This window comes from Rousettus aegyptiacus, unplaced genomic scaffold, assembly GCF_014176215.1.
Source record: "Rousettus aegyptiacus isolate mRouAeg1 unplaced genomic scaffold, mRouAeg1.p scaffold_m13_p_11, whole genome shotgun sequence".
NCBI classification, from domain to species: Eukaryota; Metazoa; Chordata; class Mammalia; order Chiroptera; family Pteropodidae; genus Rousettus; species Rousettus aegyptiacus.
The window spans coordinates 77,830,032-77,850,194 of NW_023416286.1; the positions used below are offsets into that span (position 1 = coordinate 77,830,032).

Genomic DNA, 20,163 nt, shown 5'->3' on the forward strand with positions numbered 1-20,163 from the left:
TATCCGCGAAGTTGCCTTTCTTCTCAAATTTGGCTTTTTTTGTTGAAAATTTTCAACACTAAATGTAGTTTGTCAGCTATTCTCATCATGCTCTCAACCACGTGGGGATTTTATAAGATACCAAGTTTTCCTTTTTTAAAAAATTTGTTATAAGAGTTTATTTCAGCCAAAGTGATAAGATATGCTGGGGAGTAAGAGCTTAAATGCTCCAGAAACCAAGTTTTCTTTAGAGTTTAAATTTTTTGAAAAATATTTGTTTCATAATTTCAAACATTTAAAATACTTTTAATTTAAAATAGAGGTACCTATGGATTGTGCATTTTGAAATTTAAAAGGGGAAAATAACAAATGTATTATTTATGTTTTATATGATTATTTATGATTAAAGGTAGATATAAATTTTCAAGCAACATGTTGTAGCGTATGATGCACCTAGTTAATAAAAATATTCTTTTTATTTCACAAATACTATTTGTCACATGTTTACATCCGGCATTTCTTTGGAAATATACTTAATGTTTTAAGTTACAAAGCAGCTTCGAATATATATATTTTTCCCCCACGAATATCCTATGAGGAGGTTTATTAAAAGTAAATTATTTTACAGGTAAATTAGTCGAGATTCAGAATTCAGGAACTGATGGAGCTTAGAATATATGCTCTTTTCTCTGGTCCATAAGTTGTTCTTTTTATGTTCTATCTTAACAAAGTGTGTGTGTGTGTGTGTGTGTGTGTGTGCGCGCGTGTGTGTGTGTGGTGTGTTTCAATACTTCTAATAAAAGTCTTACTTAAAATTCCAATAATCTTATAAAAGAAAATTGTACCCAGAAGCAACACTAATGACTATATTCATTTTTCTTGTTTCTAAGTAGTAGCACCTGGTGCTTGAACTTTATCCATTATATAATATTTCCTAGATATAAACCTCTCTCTTGGGGGTTTTTAAAATATGGTAAATTAGTGTTTAACATAATGAGATATTTATTTTGAGTACTAGTTCATTCTTTCATGTTAATATATGATGATGATGTTTCATTCTTTACCACTACAATAACAAAAAATTAATTTTTTATAAATGTATTTATTTATTTAAATATTTTCTCTTTTCTTTCTTTCTTTTTTCTTTTTTCTTTTTTTTAAGGTGAGGCAACCTTTGGTTGACCTCAGATTACAAGGACTTTGTCAGCTTATAATCTCTCATTTATTTTTTATTTTTACTATTGTTTTATTTTTTATGTCTACAGAACCTGGTCTTCCTAGGTGGTCTCACATCCAAGTACTAACCAGGCCCGGGCTTGTTCAGGCTTTCCTTTCTTTTTTTATAACAAAATATTAACTCTAGATAGAGACCTTTTTTAAATAGGTTTGAAATATTTTACTTTATTTTATGAAACTTTTGGGCCAATTTTTGATTTTTCATATTGTTTGTAATGATTTATAAAAATGATATTATGGTTTTAAAACAGAAATAATATGTGCTTCACATAAAACATTTAAGCAATGTAAAAAAATAAACTTTTTTACTTTTCATTAAGAAATATTTTTAAAAGTTAAAATATTTTTTCAAATGGAAACATAATTTTAAGAGCTATGCATTGCCTGCAATGTATACTAAATTTGCAGGGCTGAAAGGAAGTTATTTTTTCACTTAAATTAAAATATATTCACTACATTCAAGTCTTGCTCAAGAACTGTGTATAGGTAATACCTTTATTTGATATTATAGAGATGTCTTTATATTATTCTCTCAAAACAAAAGTTGCCTAATTACTCCAGAGAAACAGAAAACAATTGCAAATATGTTTTGCCATTTTAGTTCTACTCTTATTCACTGACATTCAATAAGTAATAAGGTTGGGATATAGTCTTAGTCAGGAATCGTTGCTTGAAAGAAATGTATCATATCATTTTAAAAAACTTCTGTTTCCTATAGTATATTTAGTGTATTCTTTAATATTTTCACAATGTACACAAATGTAATACCTGAAAATGCAAGAAAATAGCAATTCACACATTGACTAACAGCCCTCTGTGCGTCACGCACTGTGTTGGACTTGGAGATATAAATTCTTTTACCAAAAACATATTTTTGTGTCTGTGAAACAAAAAAAGAAAAAATCGTAACATTAAAATTGGCATGTGGCCAAGGCCATCTTCTCCTAGAATGTTCTTCACTCATTTATTCAAAAATAGTTATTGTACTCCTAAAATATTCTACATACGAGAGATATATTTAAACCATGTTACGTAATTAGCATCAGAATGTTGTGAAGGTCATAAGAAAAATATGTGTGTAGCTATAGAAAAAGGATGTGACTTACTGTAGAAATTACTTACTATGGTTAGAATTAGAGCTTCAGCTGAGGGTATTAAAAATTTAAAAAGTTTCACATCCTGTAAGAACTTATAATATGTACCTAGGGAGGTGTTGAAGGCTGGGGTCTCATTGGCAATAGGCAAAATTTATGATGTAATAGATTTAGATAGATATATAGGTGGGTATTTTAAAGTGAAAACAAATTAGTAATTGCTGGATTTTCTAGCTTTTTAAAAGTTAATTCACAGTCTAATCTTCTAGAAATAATTATTTCCTGATGCAAGAGCTAAATTATTTCTGCACGATCTCAATATTGTTTAGCATAAAAATAGGAAAATATGCTTCATCTCAGAAGTGTTTGGTACAGGGAAAGTAAATAATGTTTAATCCTGAATTGATTAGCAAGGAACAGGAATATATATTGGTCAGTTGTCAGCAATTAAGATAGGAAATGAAACCTAGATAAAGACACTAGTGCCCTTGGCAAAAGCAGTTTTATTACATGGGTGTGTAACAAAATTGCAATGGATTAAGAAGTTCAGAGGAATGAAGATAATAAGTGTGTTCACTTTTAAGACATATGAATGTGAAAGGAAGTAGAGAGGAATGGCTATGGCTTGAGTAGTTCATGAGATCAAGAAAAATTTTTATTCATTTATTGTTTTATATATCTTAGGTTGGGGTAATCTTAAGCATGTTTAAATTCTGATGGAATAAAGTCATATTGGATGTTTAAAATTGCATTTCTTACAACTTAAAGCTTTATGTTTTGGGGCCACAATAAAAATAAAAATTATAGTGTCAGTGTCAGATCTTAACATCTGATGAGAGTCTCAGATTGAAAAGACTCTGTATAATTTATGTAGGCCAAGATATAAAAATTAAGCAATAATAGAAATAATCAAATATCGGATTTCTTACTTAGTATTTATAAGGCACATTGTAAAGATATAAGCTATTTCCTAAAATTTTAAGGTATCCTTTGTTAAAATAATAAGATCGAATATGTGATGAATATCATTAAATAATGAACCTTAGTTTAAAAATCATAAGTGTTCTGATGTGGAAACACCTTTTTAAATCTGGAGTCAAAGGTCAAGGCCAAAATGTTCCACTCAAGCCTGAGATCAGGACGTGATTTACGAGGAAATGTTCAAGCATTGTGACAGTTACTTCATAAGGAGATCAAGTCAAACAAACCTATCTATTTCTCTGACAGATCAACCAATCTTTAAGGAAAGTGACTTATTTTCAGATACAATATGGAAAAATTCAAAGCATCAGAACATTTAGGACAAAAATCTATGAGTAAACATAAACTCTGGAAAAAAAAATGGTTTAGAGACCAGTTTCTATCTCTCTATTCTTTTATAACTTATTTCTTCAAATCACTTTTAAATTCTTCAGAAAAAGCCCAAGTCCATATTGTAGTTGATATTTGTTAGTATACCTAAATTACGTAAAAGAAGGTACTATCTTGATAGTAATTACCTTTTTGACTTGGTTAGTCCTGTCAAATTCTATGTCTTGTTCATTTTATGTCTATGGTTTCACCAAGGTCTAAAACTGTTCACTCGAACGTGTATCCACCATAACTTGGGTGACTCGAAAATAAAGTATTTTCTTGATAATCTTTCCAAGGCTATGAAATTCTTAGTGAGGTGTACAATTCCCTGCCTTATGTGTGTTATTTAACTTGTAGGAAATTAACATAAGGATCTGAATGGAGCTTTTATCCCAAATCTCCTTAAAATCAATCTAGAGCCATTCTGCAGGGCAGCCTCTGGTATCTTGACATTTGGACCCTGTCCATGCAGTCTGGTACCAGACCAGAAACATCATGATCTCAGTGGGACAGTTTTGATCTATTTGGCAACCTACAGTCCTGACTTGATTCTCCTTAGTTACCTCAGAGCCATATTCTGGGGTTGTAATTTGCAAACTTGTGAAAGGCAAACATATGGCACAGCAAAATATCTATTAGTTTTAAATATTTAAGGGAAAACTTGTAAAGTCTGATGAAAATAACCATACTGTATATAAATATTGTAGATGACAGAGGACACACATAATTTTAAAGGATTTAGATTTGTAAACTCATCTTTAGATTCTTTTAGATTTTCTATGTGTACAAACACATCTTCTGGAAGGAATATCGGTTATATGTTTTTTATATCTAACTGTAATGAGCTTTATTTATTTTTTCCCTTATTACATTATGTTGCAAGGTCATTTAGAAAAATGTTGACTAGAAGTACTACTAATGAATGTCATTTTTAGTCTTAGGAAAGAAGGGTTCCAATTAATATGATGATCGCTATATGAATGAATTAGGCGGTTATACGGCTTAAATGTGTTCCTTAAGTCCAACTTAGTTGTGATACATTATCAACTATATATTTCATACATTTAGTTTCTATATGCATTTCTTTTTTTTTAACATAGAAACATAGATTTTTATATTTGGCTGCTAATATTTTGCTTAGAATAGTTTGCAAGTATATTTAAGAGAGAGAATGGTCATTTATTTACCTTCTTTGGAACATCCTAAGGTTTTTAATCAATATTATATTTGTCTCATTAAATGATTTGAGGGACATGTTTTCTGCCAGCTTCTAAGAAAGTTCTTTTTTTTTCTTTAGCTTTGCATTGGTTTTACTGTGATGCATAGTGTTCTTTGTTTTATGTGGGACTCAAAAATCTGTGTTTTGATGTATTTCAACATATTTTTTAAAACTCATATGGCTATTATTTCTTTAGATGACTTTTGTCTCATTATATTTTTCCTCTGCTTTGAAGACTACAGTTACATAAATATAATTTCTTACCATGTTTCATTTGGTTCTGAAACTATCGCTTTTTTAAAAAATTTTTTTATGTGTTTATATTTTAGTTTAAATATTTTTATTTACTTTTTCAGATTACTGTTTCCTTCTCCTGCATCCAATCTATAATTTCCAGTTCATCTATCACTATCTTAAGTCAAATTATTATATTTTCTTATTCGTTCCCATTTGATTTTTTCATATAACCTAATGTTCTGTGAAATTCTTGTCACATATACTAGAACAACTTGTCGCATATACTAGAACATATTAATGACAGTTTTCTATCTATTAAATATGTAATTGTGATCCATCTAGTCAGAAATTTATGTAACACCTGGAAGCCTGTTTCTGTTATCTGTAATAAATACAGATAACCTGTCTTTTAAATCTTTTTAAGACAAAGAAGATAGTTTATGATTAGCTTATTGCTCCCTAGAAAAAATCATTTAACCCAAAATAGATTTTTGACCTGTATTAATAATGATAAACATAAGGAGAGATTCATTGATTTTTCTCTTTAAAATTATAAAATTCTGTATGTAGTGCTGGACAATTAGTGGCGCTTTATAAAAACCATCTTTTTTTTGTATGTGTTTTGCAGGCTGTCAGCGACTAGCCATTCACTGACACCTCAAAGTGATTTGGACTCCAGTAGCTCTGAAGAATTCTATCAGGCTGTTCACCATGCTGAGCAAACCTTCAGAAAAATGGAAAGTTACTTGAAACAACAACAACTCTGTGATGTTATCCTGATTGTTGGAAACCGAAAGATACCTGCACATAGGTATAGTAATCTGTCTATATTGGAAATATGAATTCATATGTTTAGAAGTGATCGTCTGGTATGTAGATTACAAAATACCCTATGATTGGAGAATTCAAAATCCATATTTCTAAGAAAGCTTGGGTATTTTTCTTTTACTTTTGTTTACTTCTTTTGGGGCAAGAGTTGTAATGCCATTTTAAGTAAACTTTTTAAGAAATAAAACAAATACAAATAATTCAAAACTAAATTTTCTCTAACTAAGGTTGATAAATACTCCATCTTATGTGATTTACAATCATAATAAATGATCAATTTTAACTTAGGAGATATACCTGACATCTTAAATGAGATATGCTTTTCTAACAAAATTTTAAAAAGTCAGGTTATTTTGGGTATACATTATTTGTTTCAAGTAGCAAATTCAAAGTATTTCATATTGACATCTTTATTTTGCATTTATTAAAAATCTTTAATTTATGACATTAATATTTTTATTAAGGCCCAGTCTCTTTGAAAACTAATACATTTTTAAACATTCCTTATATATTTATAATTGATAATTCCAAGTTACATAAACTAGACATCTGATTATTTTGTGGCATATTGATTTGCTATGTTTACTTAACAAAAATTTATTAAATTTAATGTTGATTTTTTACTGAGAATTTTTTTTAGGAATTTTAAGTGTGAAAAGAATTTTAATTTAGATATTGATTATTTTAAACAGTTACATATATGGATAACTGGCCTTAGACTACCTTGATGGGTCATTTAATACTATTAATAATAATGAATCAATAGGGTAAACTATCCACATATCAAAAATATTCTCATTGTACTCTTCTTCTCTATATTTTTAAATTTAAATTGTATTGCCTAGATAATATATATGTACCTAAATACAGATTATTAAAAGTTTTCCAGAAAAATAAAGCTATATTTCTATCATGATAATAATATTAAAATGTGGACATTACATTTGAACCAATACACTAGAAATACATAGGAAGGAACATTTGACCTTAAATAATCTAGATCAATCTGTCAGATAACTATGGCAATAATTCTAATACTATTCACAGTTATTTTTCAAATATTTTGATGATGTTCCATTATCATTGGCAAGAGAACAATTAACAAATAGTCATTATAAAATAGTCAGGAAAAAGGTCATCTAATGGGCCTTTTTCTTTTTTACATCTTGTAGGTAAGTAGCCTTCTGCATGATTCTACATATCTGAGTCTCAACTTCCCCATAGATGTTCATGTGGGTGTAGCCTCTTTTGTGGGTTATTTAGAGGAATGCAGTATATTAATAATCTTTATTGTATTATGTTTTCTGTTAGAGGATGTATGTTTTTGAGTAAACATCTCATCTTCAAGACTAAAAGTAGGGATCCCAGGGGAAAAGTGAACATTATGATACTACAGAGTATTCACGGTAAACCAAGAACAGAAGAATATTTTCAATTAAACTTAAGGCAGTTTCATGCCTCTAACCCCTCAAATCTGCCTCTTTTCAGGAGGAAACAGCCAGAACAGTTGTTGCCTCTTCTCCCTCAAGGCTGAGGAATGAGCAAAAGAAAGAGGGGGATTGTGACCAGGCAAAAACGTCATTTCCTTAAAATGACATTTTCTTTCTCCTTGATTCAAACTGGTCTTGTCTAGTCTGATAGCATGATGACTCACTTGCTTCTTTTCTTTGCTTACCCTTACACTTTTGCACACACTGCAAGTCCACTCCCTCAATCATGAAGCCCTTGAGACATCAGATCCTAGTCAGCACCAGTTTTAGGAACAAAGCCTCCAGTCTGTAAACTACAGAAACAGAGTTTTGTTCAAACTAAAGGTAACACTTTGCCTCAGTTATGTTTCAGCTTCTAATCGATGAAGGCAGAATGCGAGGCTATCATTGACATCAGGATCTGATGCAATCAATGATCAATTGCTTCTCACCTTAGCCCTAACTAATCAATATAGCCCACAACCCCAACTCCCTAAACTACCATGACTAATGATTTTTCCCTATATAACCTATCCCCTAGAAGTCATTGGGGAACCAGGGGAACGAGGTCTAAGCCCTAGCTCACCTGTGTCTCTGGGCGTAATGCCATCTCTTCCTTTTACTTTATTTGCTGCAAAAAAACCTTAAAGATTAATAGTCATTATAGTGAGACATTCAGTGTTGTAATATGTATGGCAAATATGAAAATTATTCTGAAGCTATCAAAATAGCACCTAGATAAAAGCTCTATTGTATAAAATATTCTTAATTTGAGAGTGTAACTAAATTTACTTTATTTAATTTAAAAATTAATTACATATATATATTTGTTTAAGTAGGACTCAACCAACTCAAAAATGTATTAACACATCAAAAGCTCATTTTTTTTAAGAAAGCAATGAGTCATTTAATTTATAGATTCTTATTTTATAGCCTTGCATCGGTAGCAATTTAATATTTCTCACTTGAAGTATTTTTAATATATTGAGCAATTCTCCCATATTAATTGTATTCTACATTGTTTTCTTTATTTTTATCTAGATTGTTAATATTACTTTCTAAATAATTTATTTAATTATGCAAGTTGTTTTATAATAATCCCGATAACTAAGAAATGAAATTGCTTCTTGGTTTAGATTACTCTAAAACATTTGAGCATTGTATTAATTTTATACATATCACTTTGAACATTTAAATATTTTATATATTTAGGAGGTATCACATTAAATATATTATTGCCTATAATTTCCTTAACTGAAATAGGAAAAATTTTTTATCTAAGACTAACTGCTAAATTAATTCAATAAAGATTTATATTTTCTTGAAATCATGCTTTAAAACTTTTGTACAATCTATTTTACAATTTACATACCTATGCTTCTAAGTTAAATATATATTAACAAATACGTGGAAAAATGTTTACAGGGCACCTGAAAAAGACAATCACTCTTCAGTCTCTTTTCAGTAATTGTGGGTACATTGAACCTCCTTACAAATCTTTTTGCACAATGAATTGATTGTAATTAATGCAAAATTAGCTATTTGCTTTAACTAAATAATCATCTTAGTAACAGTAACAAACAAATGGATTTTTAAGTTATTTTGCTATATTTTAATTAGCACAACTATGTATTATCTCTGGGTAAAAATATATATATATAAATTTGCAATCATTACCACTGGAAAATGTGGGACTATGATAATAACTTTAAATATGAGTATTCGCTAAATATTTATTCATAAAGACCATGTATATTTAATTTCTTATTATCTCATCATTTAAAACTTTCAATTAAATTTCTATTTAACAGATTATAACCATAAACGTGTTCTCCATAAAAACCTTTGTTTCTATGCCAGTTATTGTATGTTATATGTGATGTAGGTGATAACTACCAGTGTATTTATGAAATCCCAAGTTTATATAAATACTTAAGGATATTGCAAGAGATATTTTTAAGTAGGTTAGCTCTGAATGGCTAATAATACTTAAGATGACACATTAATGTATTTTTAGCATGAAAAATAATCCAAATTCTGAATTTGTCTGTGCTTTAGGTCCTAGAGAAATTCTAAAATAAATATAGACTTCTCATAAATGGCCAAGGATCATTGATTAGCAACAAGTGAACCAAAACACTTGAATGTAAATCCCTGAATACTAAACATAGAGGATTTTTGATAGATGGGCTACCTGTAATTAGGGGTGTCAGATGCTGAAAATTACACTGACAGATCAATATTGATAACTGGACTATTGAATTTTTAATGGTAAGAGAATTAAGTAATTTTTAGGGCCTACTCTGTTATACTGTACAGGTATACAATGAAATGTGATTCAACTTGTGAAAATTTTTTCAACCTTAAGCCATGATTAAGAATAAGTACATTAGACAGAAATAAATAAGAAGATCTTAAATAGCTAATATAAAATTAGAAATAACATTATTTTCAACTCCCTCCCCATCCACCCATGGCCAGCCTGGCCCCTGCAGTTCTAGACTCGAGACTGGTCCCCAGGAATCCAGGCTCTGTGCTTGTCCCAGAACCAAACCAGCCTCAGCAGACTCTTCAAGGTATAGAAGCTCTCAGGTTACAGGTTAACTCCAGAGACCCCGAGCTCCAGGCTGAGCCTAACACCAAGCCAGACACAATGGCACCACCCTCCAGTCCGGCTCCCATGAAATCAGGCTCCCAGAGAACTCTAGTACCAAATGAGGCACTGTGGACTCAGATGCCAATTGTCCCTATTGCCTAATTGGCCTCTGTTGACCCAGAACCTGTGTCCACACACAAACAGACCCAGGTCTCAGGCCAATCACCTCATACACGAGTGCCAGGCCCACCCTAGTGACCCAGGTTCCAGGCCTACTTCTGCAGACTCAGGCACTAAGTTGGTCCTTGTGTATTTAAGTGCTAGTCCTGACACCTGTTGACTAGACAGCAGACCTGCGCATACAAAGGCCCCAACAGGATGCTTGCCTTCAGACACCACCGCTGGCCCTCTCAGCATCTCTGGATGGGCTCACTGGTGAAGGCTTTTGACTGTGCAAGATAATCTGTAAAGATTGGAAGAGGCACGTACTTCTGTAAATGTATAGACTCCAGTACAAGCCAACAAGGATCATGAGCTGAGAGAGTACATCACCATAGAGCTGCCATATAAGGAATGCTGAAAGGTGTTCTTTAAGCTGAAATGAAAAGAGTCTAATTAGTAACACAAAAACATATGAAAGTTTAAAATATACTGTAGAAATAAATATATAGTCAAATTCAGAATAATCTAATACTGTAATATATTAGTATATTAGACACTCAACTAAGTATTATGATAGATTTTCAGAGAAATTGTGTTTGAGGTCAGTCTAATGAAAAAGAACAGATATGCTATTTTAGATAGTGAGAATAATATGGAAAAATTCATAAGTAAATAATTTATGTTTGTCCAATTTATGAGGTTTTGGATTTGTGAAACTGGAGAGTAGTTGTTAGAAATACTGCAAAATTAAGTCACAAAAGTAGGACAAAAGTAATTATGATAGACCCTGAAAACCAGAGAGAAGTTTGGATTTGAAATGATTAGTATAATTAGAAGCTCATGTAGGTTCTTGAAGAGAGGAGGAATATAATTGTCAATAATAATAATAATGCTAGTTAACATTCATTGTGTTGATTTTGTGCCAGGCCTTGTTCGAAGTGCTTTGCATATACTAACCTATTTTGTCCTGGAAAGAAAGGACATACCTATTTTTCTCTACTTTTTTTTTCTTATACAATTGAAAATTGAGAAATGGAGAAATTAAGACATTCATTCAAGTTATACATTTAATAAGTGGTGAAAATAGAATTCAAACTCAGGCAGTCTGGCAATAGAAGTAATGCATTAACAATTGTAACAGTCTGCCTATCATAATTTGCAAAGACAGCTCTGAAAAATGGTACAGCTTTAGAAAATGCACAAAAGATGAGCACTGCAGAAACTAGTTTATGGTCTAGGAAACTCTTAGCATTATTTCAGGCATGAAATGAGGACTATATAAATACCGAGAAAAAGATGAACTGAGAAATATTTTGAAGAACAAGGTCATGAGTCAAATTCCCTGCAAGTAGAAATTGAGACTGGAATTCAGTGGTGCATGGTTTATTTAAGGAGTGTCCTCAAAGAAAAGAAGCAAGATACGGCAGAAGAAAGAGCAGATCAAGGATGTTGTCTCAGTTGGAACTTTGCTTCATCTTTAACTCTCAAAAATCTCTGGAGTATGACTTGCTGCAGAGTTAGTCCTACTCTAAGGAAAATTGGCATTACATTACATCCAGGTTCTATTAGTCATTGCCATTGGGCCCAGCTGCAGGTTAAGAGTGGGGAGGCTGTGGAGGTTGGTGGATGAGATAAGAGGAGCAGGAGCACATAAATTCCCAGGGAGGTAGCTCCTGTTTGGCCAAGTGTGTTTCTGGAGAAGGGGTAGCTGAGAGCAGTTAGGTGCTAATGTCAGCAGTGTTGGGTACATAGCTGTGCCACATAAAGGAGCTCTGGACAGGGAAGCCACAAATTCCAATACAAAAGAAAAGATGGGTTTTGTGTCTTATGATATAGGCAATGAAGGAGAAGTAGACATAAACAACGATTTTATAGTATCTACTATGAAAGTTCAATATATTGGTGGTGCACCAATTAGAATCAGGGAAGCAAAAATGAAAGAAAACCTCACAGGAAAGACTTTCGTTTAGTTTAGGGCATACTGACATACTACTGGGATATCTGGTGAGAAGTTTCTACAGACATTACAGAGGCAAGGCTAGATATAATACTACCATTACAGTATTAATTAAGGCCATGCACAAGAACAATTCTGAATCAGTGAGTGTTAAGGCAAACTTTTAAAAGCCTGATTGAAACCTATAGTAATGAAAAGGTCAAGGAGTAAGAGTAGGACGAGAAGCCAGTGAATCAGAGGTAAGCTGAGATAAGGACATCTGTACTGCGTTAGCTAAAAAGAGATTTAAAGATGGTGTGGGAGGTCAACAATGTCAAACACCGCGATAAATTGGAGTGGACTTAGAAAAGTTTAATAGATTTCAAAGGAAATACACTTGTGATAACCTCAATAAGAGGTTTTCCAGGGTGACTGAGTGCATCCACTTATATGTGTATTTTTTACCACTGCTGCCCTTGCATTAATAGAAGCTATTATGCACATATATGAAGATATTACTTTGTGTTATTCATTACATTTCTCTTCTAAAATCTAATGCAAATTTTACGTGTCACTAAATCCAAATGCAGCATGAACTTTTCTACACTTTTCTTTTTAAGGTAGCAGTGTTCTGTATGTTATAGTCGATTGAGAAGATTTCATGCAATTATTTAAGATTGGATTCTATAGTTCTCATAATATTTATCTCTATATGGTGCAGCCCTGTTGCAAATCAAGACTTCATATGTGTAAGATCAAAATTGTTAATTTTATGTCAATATACTTCTTATGCTCTAGAAAAGATATATATCCCTTGGATTTATTACAATTTGTTTTCACATCATACAATGTTATATTTAGTTCCTATGATAAAACCAATTTTTTGAATTGGTATATAATAAATATTTTAAGATATCTGTGTCTCAATTATTTGGTTATTCTTTGAGTATATACAGAGTTGACAGTTTAGTTACTAACTGCCCAATGAAATGTGTCACAAACTGATAATTTCAAATATTTTTAACATGTTATCACCATAGGCATTAATATTAATAGAATAGTTAAAATCATCACTCATATAAAGTACTTATTAAATGCATAAAGTATATGTTGAAGGACTTTTTTTTAGTTAAAAGGACTATCTCTCTTAGTGAAAGTTAATTTTCACCATACTCTTAATTTATACAGAAATAAAATACATAGCAGAAATAACTGCAAAATAAATAATATAGAAAAAAATTTCCTGATTCAAATCATGAAAACTTTTAGATTACAGAGCCCTGTATTAACCTTTCATCCTCTCCTTTGCCTTACAATGTCCTTAGAAAGAAAAGTACATCCAGAGTTTACTGTCAAGTTGCTTAGTTTACAAATGTAAGCACTGTATTTAGTTTTTTGACATATCTCCATCACTTTTTGAGCATTTTCTTACTTATTTAATAATGGATATTTCAGGGTCATTGTGTTTTTCTTGTCCCAGTCCTGTGGTCTGTTCTTTTAGCAAGGAGCCCTTAGTGTACACACATGTACGCTCTTATACATGTACACAAAAATTAAGTATTTCCATTTGTTTAATATTAGGAACTATAATTTTACACTGATACCTTTGATTTTAATCTGACATCATAGTTTTTATTTAGTCTTCTCCCTGTCTATATTTGTAACTCTATTTTCCATCAGTGAGTAATCTTTTCTTGATGATCCTCAAGAATGTACTAATTTCCTCTAATCATTCTAAACAGAAAGAATTTCAGAATTTTTAATTCAAACAACTGTGAAAAACACACCTCTTAAGTACAGTGCACTCTTTTTTTAAGTTATCTATTTTTTTAGAATCATGATATATTGTTAAGCGTTTTACTCAATGTTTCTTAAATTTATATTTCCACATAGAATATTAAAGCTCGTGAAAAATCTTCCTTCTTGTTTAAACAACAAAAAATCACCAGAAAAAAATAAAATATTTTCTTTTCTTTAGAGCTATTAAAAAGCTGTTAAAAAATAATTAAAAACTACAGTGATATTCCCTTTTTAGTCTTAACTTTTTTTTTGGCACAATATCCATTATACAACTGAAATCTATAATACATGGGAAAAGCAGGAGAATATAATTCATTGTCAAGAGTAAAATCAGTCAACTAAAATTAACCTAGAAATGATCTAGCTGTTAAAATAATCAGTAAAGGGCAGTAAAACAACCATGAATACAATTTAAAATATATATAGAAAAAGATGAATATAATGAATGAGAAAATGAGACTATCAGGAAAGATTTGGAAAAATTCAAGTCACTAGAAATGATCCATAGTACAACATAGGGTAAAAGAAAGCTTAAGAGAAAAATGACCTGAGACTTAACAATCTGTGACACTCTCTTAATTACTGAAACATATATGTAATTTGAATCCTAGAAAGAATTGGAAAATGAATTGGGTGAAAAAATTAGAAACTATTTGCAGATAATTTTCTGAACCTGATCAAAAATATTCATCCACTGCTCCAGGAAGCCCAGAAAATCATAAGCAGAGTAAATACTAAGTAACCGCAAGTAGAAATATCAAAGTTAAACTGCTAAAATACTAAGATAAAGAGAAAAAAATAAAAACAATTAGAGATAGTGACATAGTAAATCAAGAAAACAATTATAAACTATAAATCTGATTTTCTGTTGGAAAAAACCGATTCTGGGTCATAATAGAATATTATTTTTCTAGTCTCAAAGTAAAACAGCAATTCTCTCAATCTGGAGTTCTATCTCAAGTGAAAATCACATTTATGTGATATTTCAATGCAGCGAAATAAAGACATTTTTATATAAATAAAAGCTAGGAGAATTTATTGTCATCAGACCTGCACTATGAAAAATACTAAAGAAATGTCTTTGATTGAAGGATATTGTTTCCATATTGAAGCCCACTTCTTCAGAAATAAATAAAGAGCCTCAGAAAAAGCAAAGGATAAATGTAAAATAAATTTTTACTTTCATATGTATACTCTTTAAAAATTATCTTGACTGAACAGGAGGGGGTAAGCAGAATTATGAGATTGTAAGTTTCTTACAGTATTCGTAGAATATAATTATATTTGATGCTAAGATGTTAAAGATCAATATTGTAACATGTAGACAGAGAGAGTAAACTTCTATACAGGGTCCAAATATGGTGTACATCTTATTTTGTATGGGTCATAAGCTAAAATTCACTTTTGTATTTTTTATCAATTAAAAAATTTGTAAAGAAAGTATGTGAGACTATACGCATGACTCTCAACGTCTAAAATTCTTAATACCTGGCTTTTTACAGAGGAAAAAATTCTGGTCCCTACTCCAGAGAACCACTTAAAAAAATTATGCACACATACACCTGGAAAAAGATATACTTAAAATGTTAATGAGTGAGATAAAACAAAAGACAACAAAAGATTAACTCCCTCCAAAAAACAAATGGAGCAAATAAAAAAGAAATATAAATTTGTAGAAAGAACTAAACCTAGTATAAACAATATACATTAATAAATTTTAGAACCTAAATAAAATGGGTAAATTCTTTTAAAATGTAAAATGCAAAAGTTGATGAAGAAATAGAGCGCATAAATAAGTCTTGTAGCTTATTCAATAATAGAAATGAGATTAAAATGTCATCTTTTCCCAAAATAGCCAAACCAAAATGTTTTTTCAGATAAATTCTAGAACATCTTAAAAGAAAAATTCATTGCTTTCTTCTATAAGTTATTATACAAAATTAAAGAGTTGAAGCTGCCAGCTTATTTTATGAGGTTTGTATAATCTTGATTCAAGATACAGATAACTAAATAGAAGAAAAGAAAATTATAGGTTAATTTCCCTTATATCTATAAATAGAAAAATCTTAAAGATAATTTTGATTCGGAAAAAAAAAGAGGCCTTTTATGAATTTTAACACTCATATATTATAAAAGTGTTTAGCAAAGCTAGAAACAAAAGGAGTTTTCCTGACTCAATAAAGTCAACAAACAATCCTACTAAAAGAAGAACCTTTAAAAGTGTTCCTTTTATGACAGAGAAAACCACAAAGGCTCTTCCTTAATACAGCTACTGTTTAACACGACACTGGAGGTCCTGAATGAGATTTTAAGAAAACAAAAGAAAAAGATTTATTGAGAATGAACAGGAACAGGTAAAAGGAAGTTATTTGCAGATGACATAATCATCTACATAGAGGAAAAAATATCAAAATCAAAAGACCTAGTAAGATAATTCAGTAAATGTGTTATATGAAACATGAATTTATGGAACTTTCAACTAATAAATTCTAAACCAATGAAAAACTAAAAAAACCTGATATTTTAAAACAAAGTTACCGTACACAATGCTAGCAAACCTTAAAGCATATAATAGTCAACCAAGAATGCACAGGACAATTTTAGGAAATACTTTAAAATTTAAATAGAAATAATTAGACAAAATATCCTAGATACATGGAGAGATATTTTATACTTTTGTATTGAATAACTTTATATCATAAATATAGCAAACGTTCTCAAATAAAATCAGAAATTCAGTTCATTTTTAATTAAAATTTTATTCGATTTATATGAGGAATTTAACAAACTTACTTTAAATTTTATACGAAGAATAAAATTCCACTACTAATTAAACAAAATAAAAGGAGGATTTGCCTCTTTGGATATAAAAGCATATTTAGTCCCACAGTATTTAATTATATATGTTTATATATATTTATCATACCTATAAAATATTATATTGGCATAAGACCAGGAAAATAAACATAAAAAGTATATAAATCTCAGAGACAGATCCGCACACCTTCAGAAAGGTGGCACCATCGATTCACCGGGGCAAATCGAATTCTTTAGTGGATAGTGCGGTGAAAAGTGGGCGACTATGTAGAGAGAAATAGAATTGGATTCCTATTTTAAAAGATAGAAGAACTGAATGTTAAAGGAGAAATGTATTAAAAATGGTAGAAGAAAATGTAGGAGAATGTTCTATGACCAGAGTTTGGAGCAGAATTTCCCAAATCAATTTTTAAAAGTACATCCATAAAGCAATAAATAGATTAATAGATAGATGATAGGTAGATACATAGATGATTAAATGGATAGATAGATAAATGATAGATATAGATGATAGATGATAGATAGAAAGATAGATAGATAGATAGATAGATAGATAGATAGATAGATAGACAGATAGATAGATGACAGATACATAGATTCCTTTACACTGCATTATTGCCACTTAGCACTTTTATACTTTACATTCATGACCTAAATTAGATTCTTTGACTCTTTCAGGCTTGTTCTGAGCTCAGTCTCGGACTATTTTGCTGCCATGTTTACAAGTGATGTTTGTGAAGCCAAGCAAGAGGAGATTAAGATGGAAGGCATAGACCCCAATGCCCTCTGGGATCTTGTTCAATTTGCATATACAGGTACAGTAATGAATTATAGCTTCACATTAATGTTTTGTGAATTATATAATTTTAATATAGGTTTTAAAGCTTAAAGAAAAACACAGCTGGTATCTTTCCTTTTTCTCACAACTGAAAGACTAACAGAAAAATTAGACTACTTTTTCTTTTGTTACTGGAATCATAAATGTATATATTTATGTGTGCGTGTGTGTATACCTAATTATATATAATATACCTAATTTTTTATATATATATGCATATACACACACATACACACAGACACACACACACACACCTAATTCCTTCCACAAAGAATTTAAACTGGCTTATAAAAATAAAATAGGTGAATGAGCTTGTGATAGGAGCAGGAATGTTATTAATGATCAAATTAGAATTTGTTTATGTTCATAGCTATAGCATTAGGAAAAGAAATAGATTCTAATTTTCTTTCATTTTGCAAATGATGGGTTCAAATAACTTTTTTCCTCTCAATGTGTTAAAGCCTTCACAGAACATTTAATGTGAACTCTATAAACTTAGTTGAGAGAATGAAAATATTTATAATTATGAAAATCACTAGGTTTTAAAGCTGTTTGTTTCTGATCCTCTAGATCGACATCTTCTATTGACCTTTGCACCCTATTATATTTAGTGCATTCAAATAATTTTGCTATATTAACAAACATGTTGAATGCTGTTTAATGTACAAGTATTAGCTTTATCTCTGGAGAATAAACTAATGAATAAGACATGTTTTTGCCCTCCAGAAGCTCACGGTTTAAATGGAGAAAAGAATTAGACAAGGGAATAAAGATGATGTAATGTGAAATGTTAAGAGGGGGTTAAAAGGCCTAAAGCCTGTTTTTCAGAGCATTATCAGGGTTCACATTCATTTAAAGCATTTTAATAACTTTTCAAGATTCGTGAGATAAAAGGAGACATAATAAAATCGTGTGTTAGTAGCAGAAGCAGATAGTATGAATGAATGTTTTTTTAGAAATGGTATGTGGTTCCTTTTGCCTGAATTCTTGATCGTGGTATACAATCCTGTGAAGGAAATAAAGGTAGGCTAGAGCCTGATTATCCAAGAAGCAGAGCCCTAGTTTAAAAAACTGTGTTTTTGCAGAATTTCTGGTCACAGAGAAATAAGAGATGCTCTTGTAAAGATTAGCCTCTACAAATGAAAGACTGTAGAACTAGTGGGAATCTATCCTCTTTAAAGATTTGGCTTATCATAGAGAGGAGTTTGCTGACACTAATATAACACTTAACTCAGTAAATGAAGCCTCTTTGAAAAGGAAAATGCTCACATTCAATGTGCTGAACCTCAGAGCAGCAACATGATGGAAAGAGAGACATTTTCCAGCCTTGGTAATCTTAAAATTACATTTTGTGTACACAAAACTACGCTGGACAATATTAAGCAGGTAAGCTAGTCTTCATTCAAGGTTTTTGCAACAGGGGAGAGAGGTCAGAACTCAGTCTTTACCTAATTTTGCTGAAACAGGGAGTGGGGAAGGATTTTTAAGTGCTGGGGTGAGAGAGAACACAGGCCATCTCTGTGTTTACTAATTGGCTTTGCCTAAAGGAAAAGTAAACTTTCTCCTATCTTCATGATAGAGTTTCGTTTTATAACTTGGAGTAAAGTACCCACTCCAATTGTGCTCCTAGCCTCTCCTGAAGCTGAGACAAGGGTGCTGTCTCTCCCTTGATGTTGGCGTTTCAAAGGGATGGGTTCCTAGTCCTTGAGAAAAACACTCTTGGTTGTAAAACTGGCAAAAAGATTTTAAAATGATTCACTTCTCAAAGGGGTAGAGAAATAAGTTACAGTTACAAGTTTTCCAAGGTAAAACCTCTAAAAAAAAGAGAGGTCAAAGGCCTCGTGTCAAGAAGAAGCCTGTCTAATTGGAATCAAGCTGAGGGAGCAGCAAAACCATCTTAGTTAAATTCAATTTGAATACAATCTGAAATAATAGTAAAGAGTCACGGCCTCCCAGGAAAGAGATAGCAAACATAACCATATTATTTCTTGGAAAGAAACAAATCCTGACGCTTACAGTTTAGGAATCCTTCTAGCAACAGCAAGGCATAGATCCAACACTTACAGACTCCTAGCCTGACAACCTTGCATTTCTCATGTGCAAAACTAGGTCAAAAGACACTCATCATCGTGCAGCGCAAAGTTGGAAGGTGTTTCAAAACTTCCTGCTGAATATACTGACCCAGATTTGGCTCTACTTTGCAGAGGGCAGGCAGGATACAAAGCTGCCTTTCGGTTGGCACTGACACTTTGGCCTTTGCTCTGATACCCATATCTTCCTAGTGGTTGATAAATTTCTAATTGTTAGTTTATAAAAATGCATTGGATGAAAAAATAATTTACAAGCCAATAGTGGGGGAATTTTAGGCATAGTATAAAATACGTACCTGTCTTTTGCTACATACTATGTCACAAATTATAACAATAGAAGAGATCAAGTGAGCAATGCTATAGAAAGGGATGAATAGGAGGTATCTGTATATGTATCTACTTATCTATCTTGCCGGCTGATCTCTAAGACTTTTCTTTGTAGAGGACTAAAAATAAATGCATCGCAGAAAAGAGTGAAAATGAATGCTCAGTAAGAACGTAGAGGATCA

The 20,163-nt window shown here is 31.3% G+C and overlaps 1 protein-coding gene across 2 annotated transcripts in view; it reads left to right on the top strand.

The window, feature by feature from the left end:
• Window positions 1–20,163, top strand: part of KLHL1 (kelch like family member 1) — a 266,430-nt gene that overhangs the window by 79,144 nt on the left and 167,123 nt on the right. For both annotated transcript variants that reach the window (XM_016122531.2, XM_016122532.2), the window contains exons 2-3: window positions 5,747–5,929; window positions 17,405–17,541. In XM_016122531.2, the coding sequence (XP_015978017.1) occupies window positions 5,747–5,929; window positions 17,405–17,541 (320 nt within the window). The remainder of the gene's footprint in view (window positions 1–5,746; window positions 5,930–17,404; window positions 17,542–20,163) is intronic.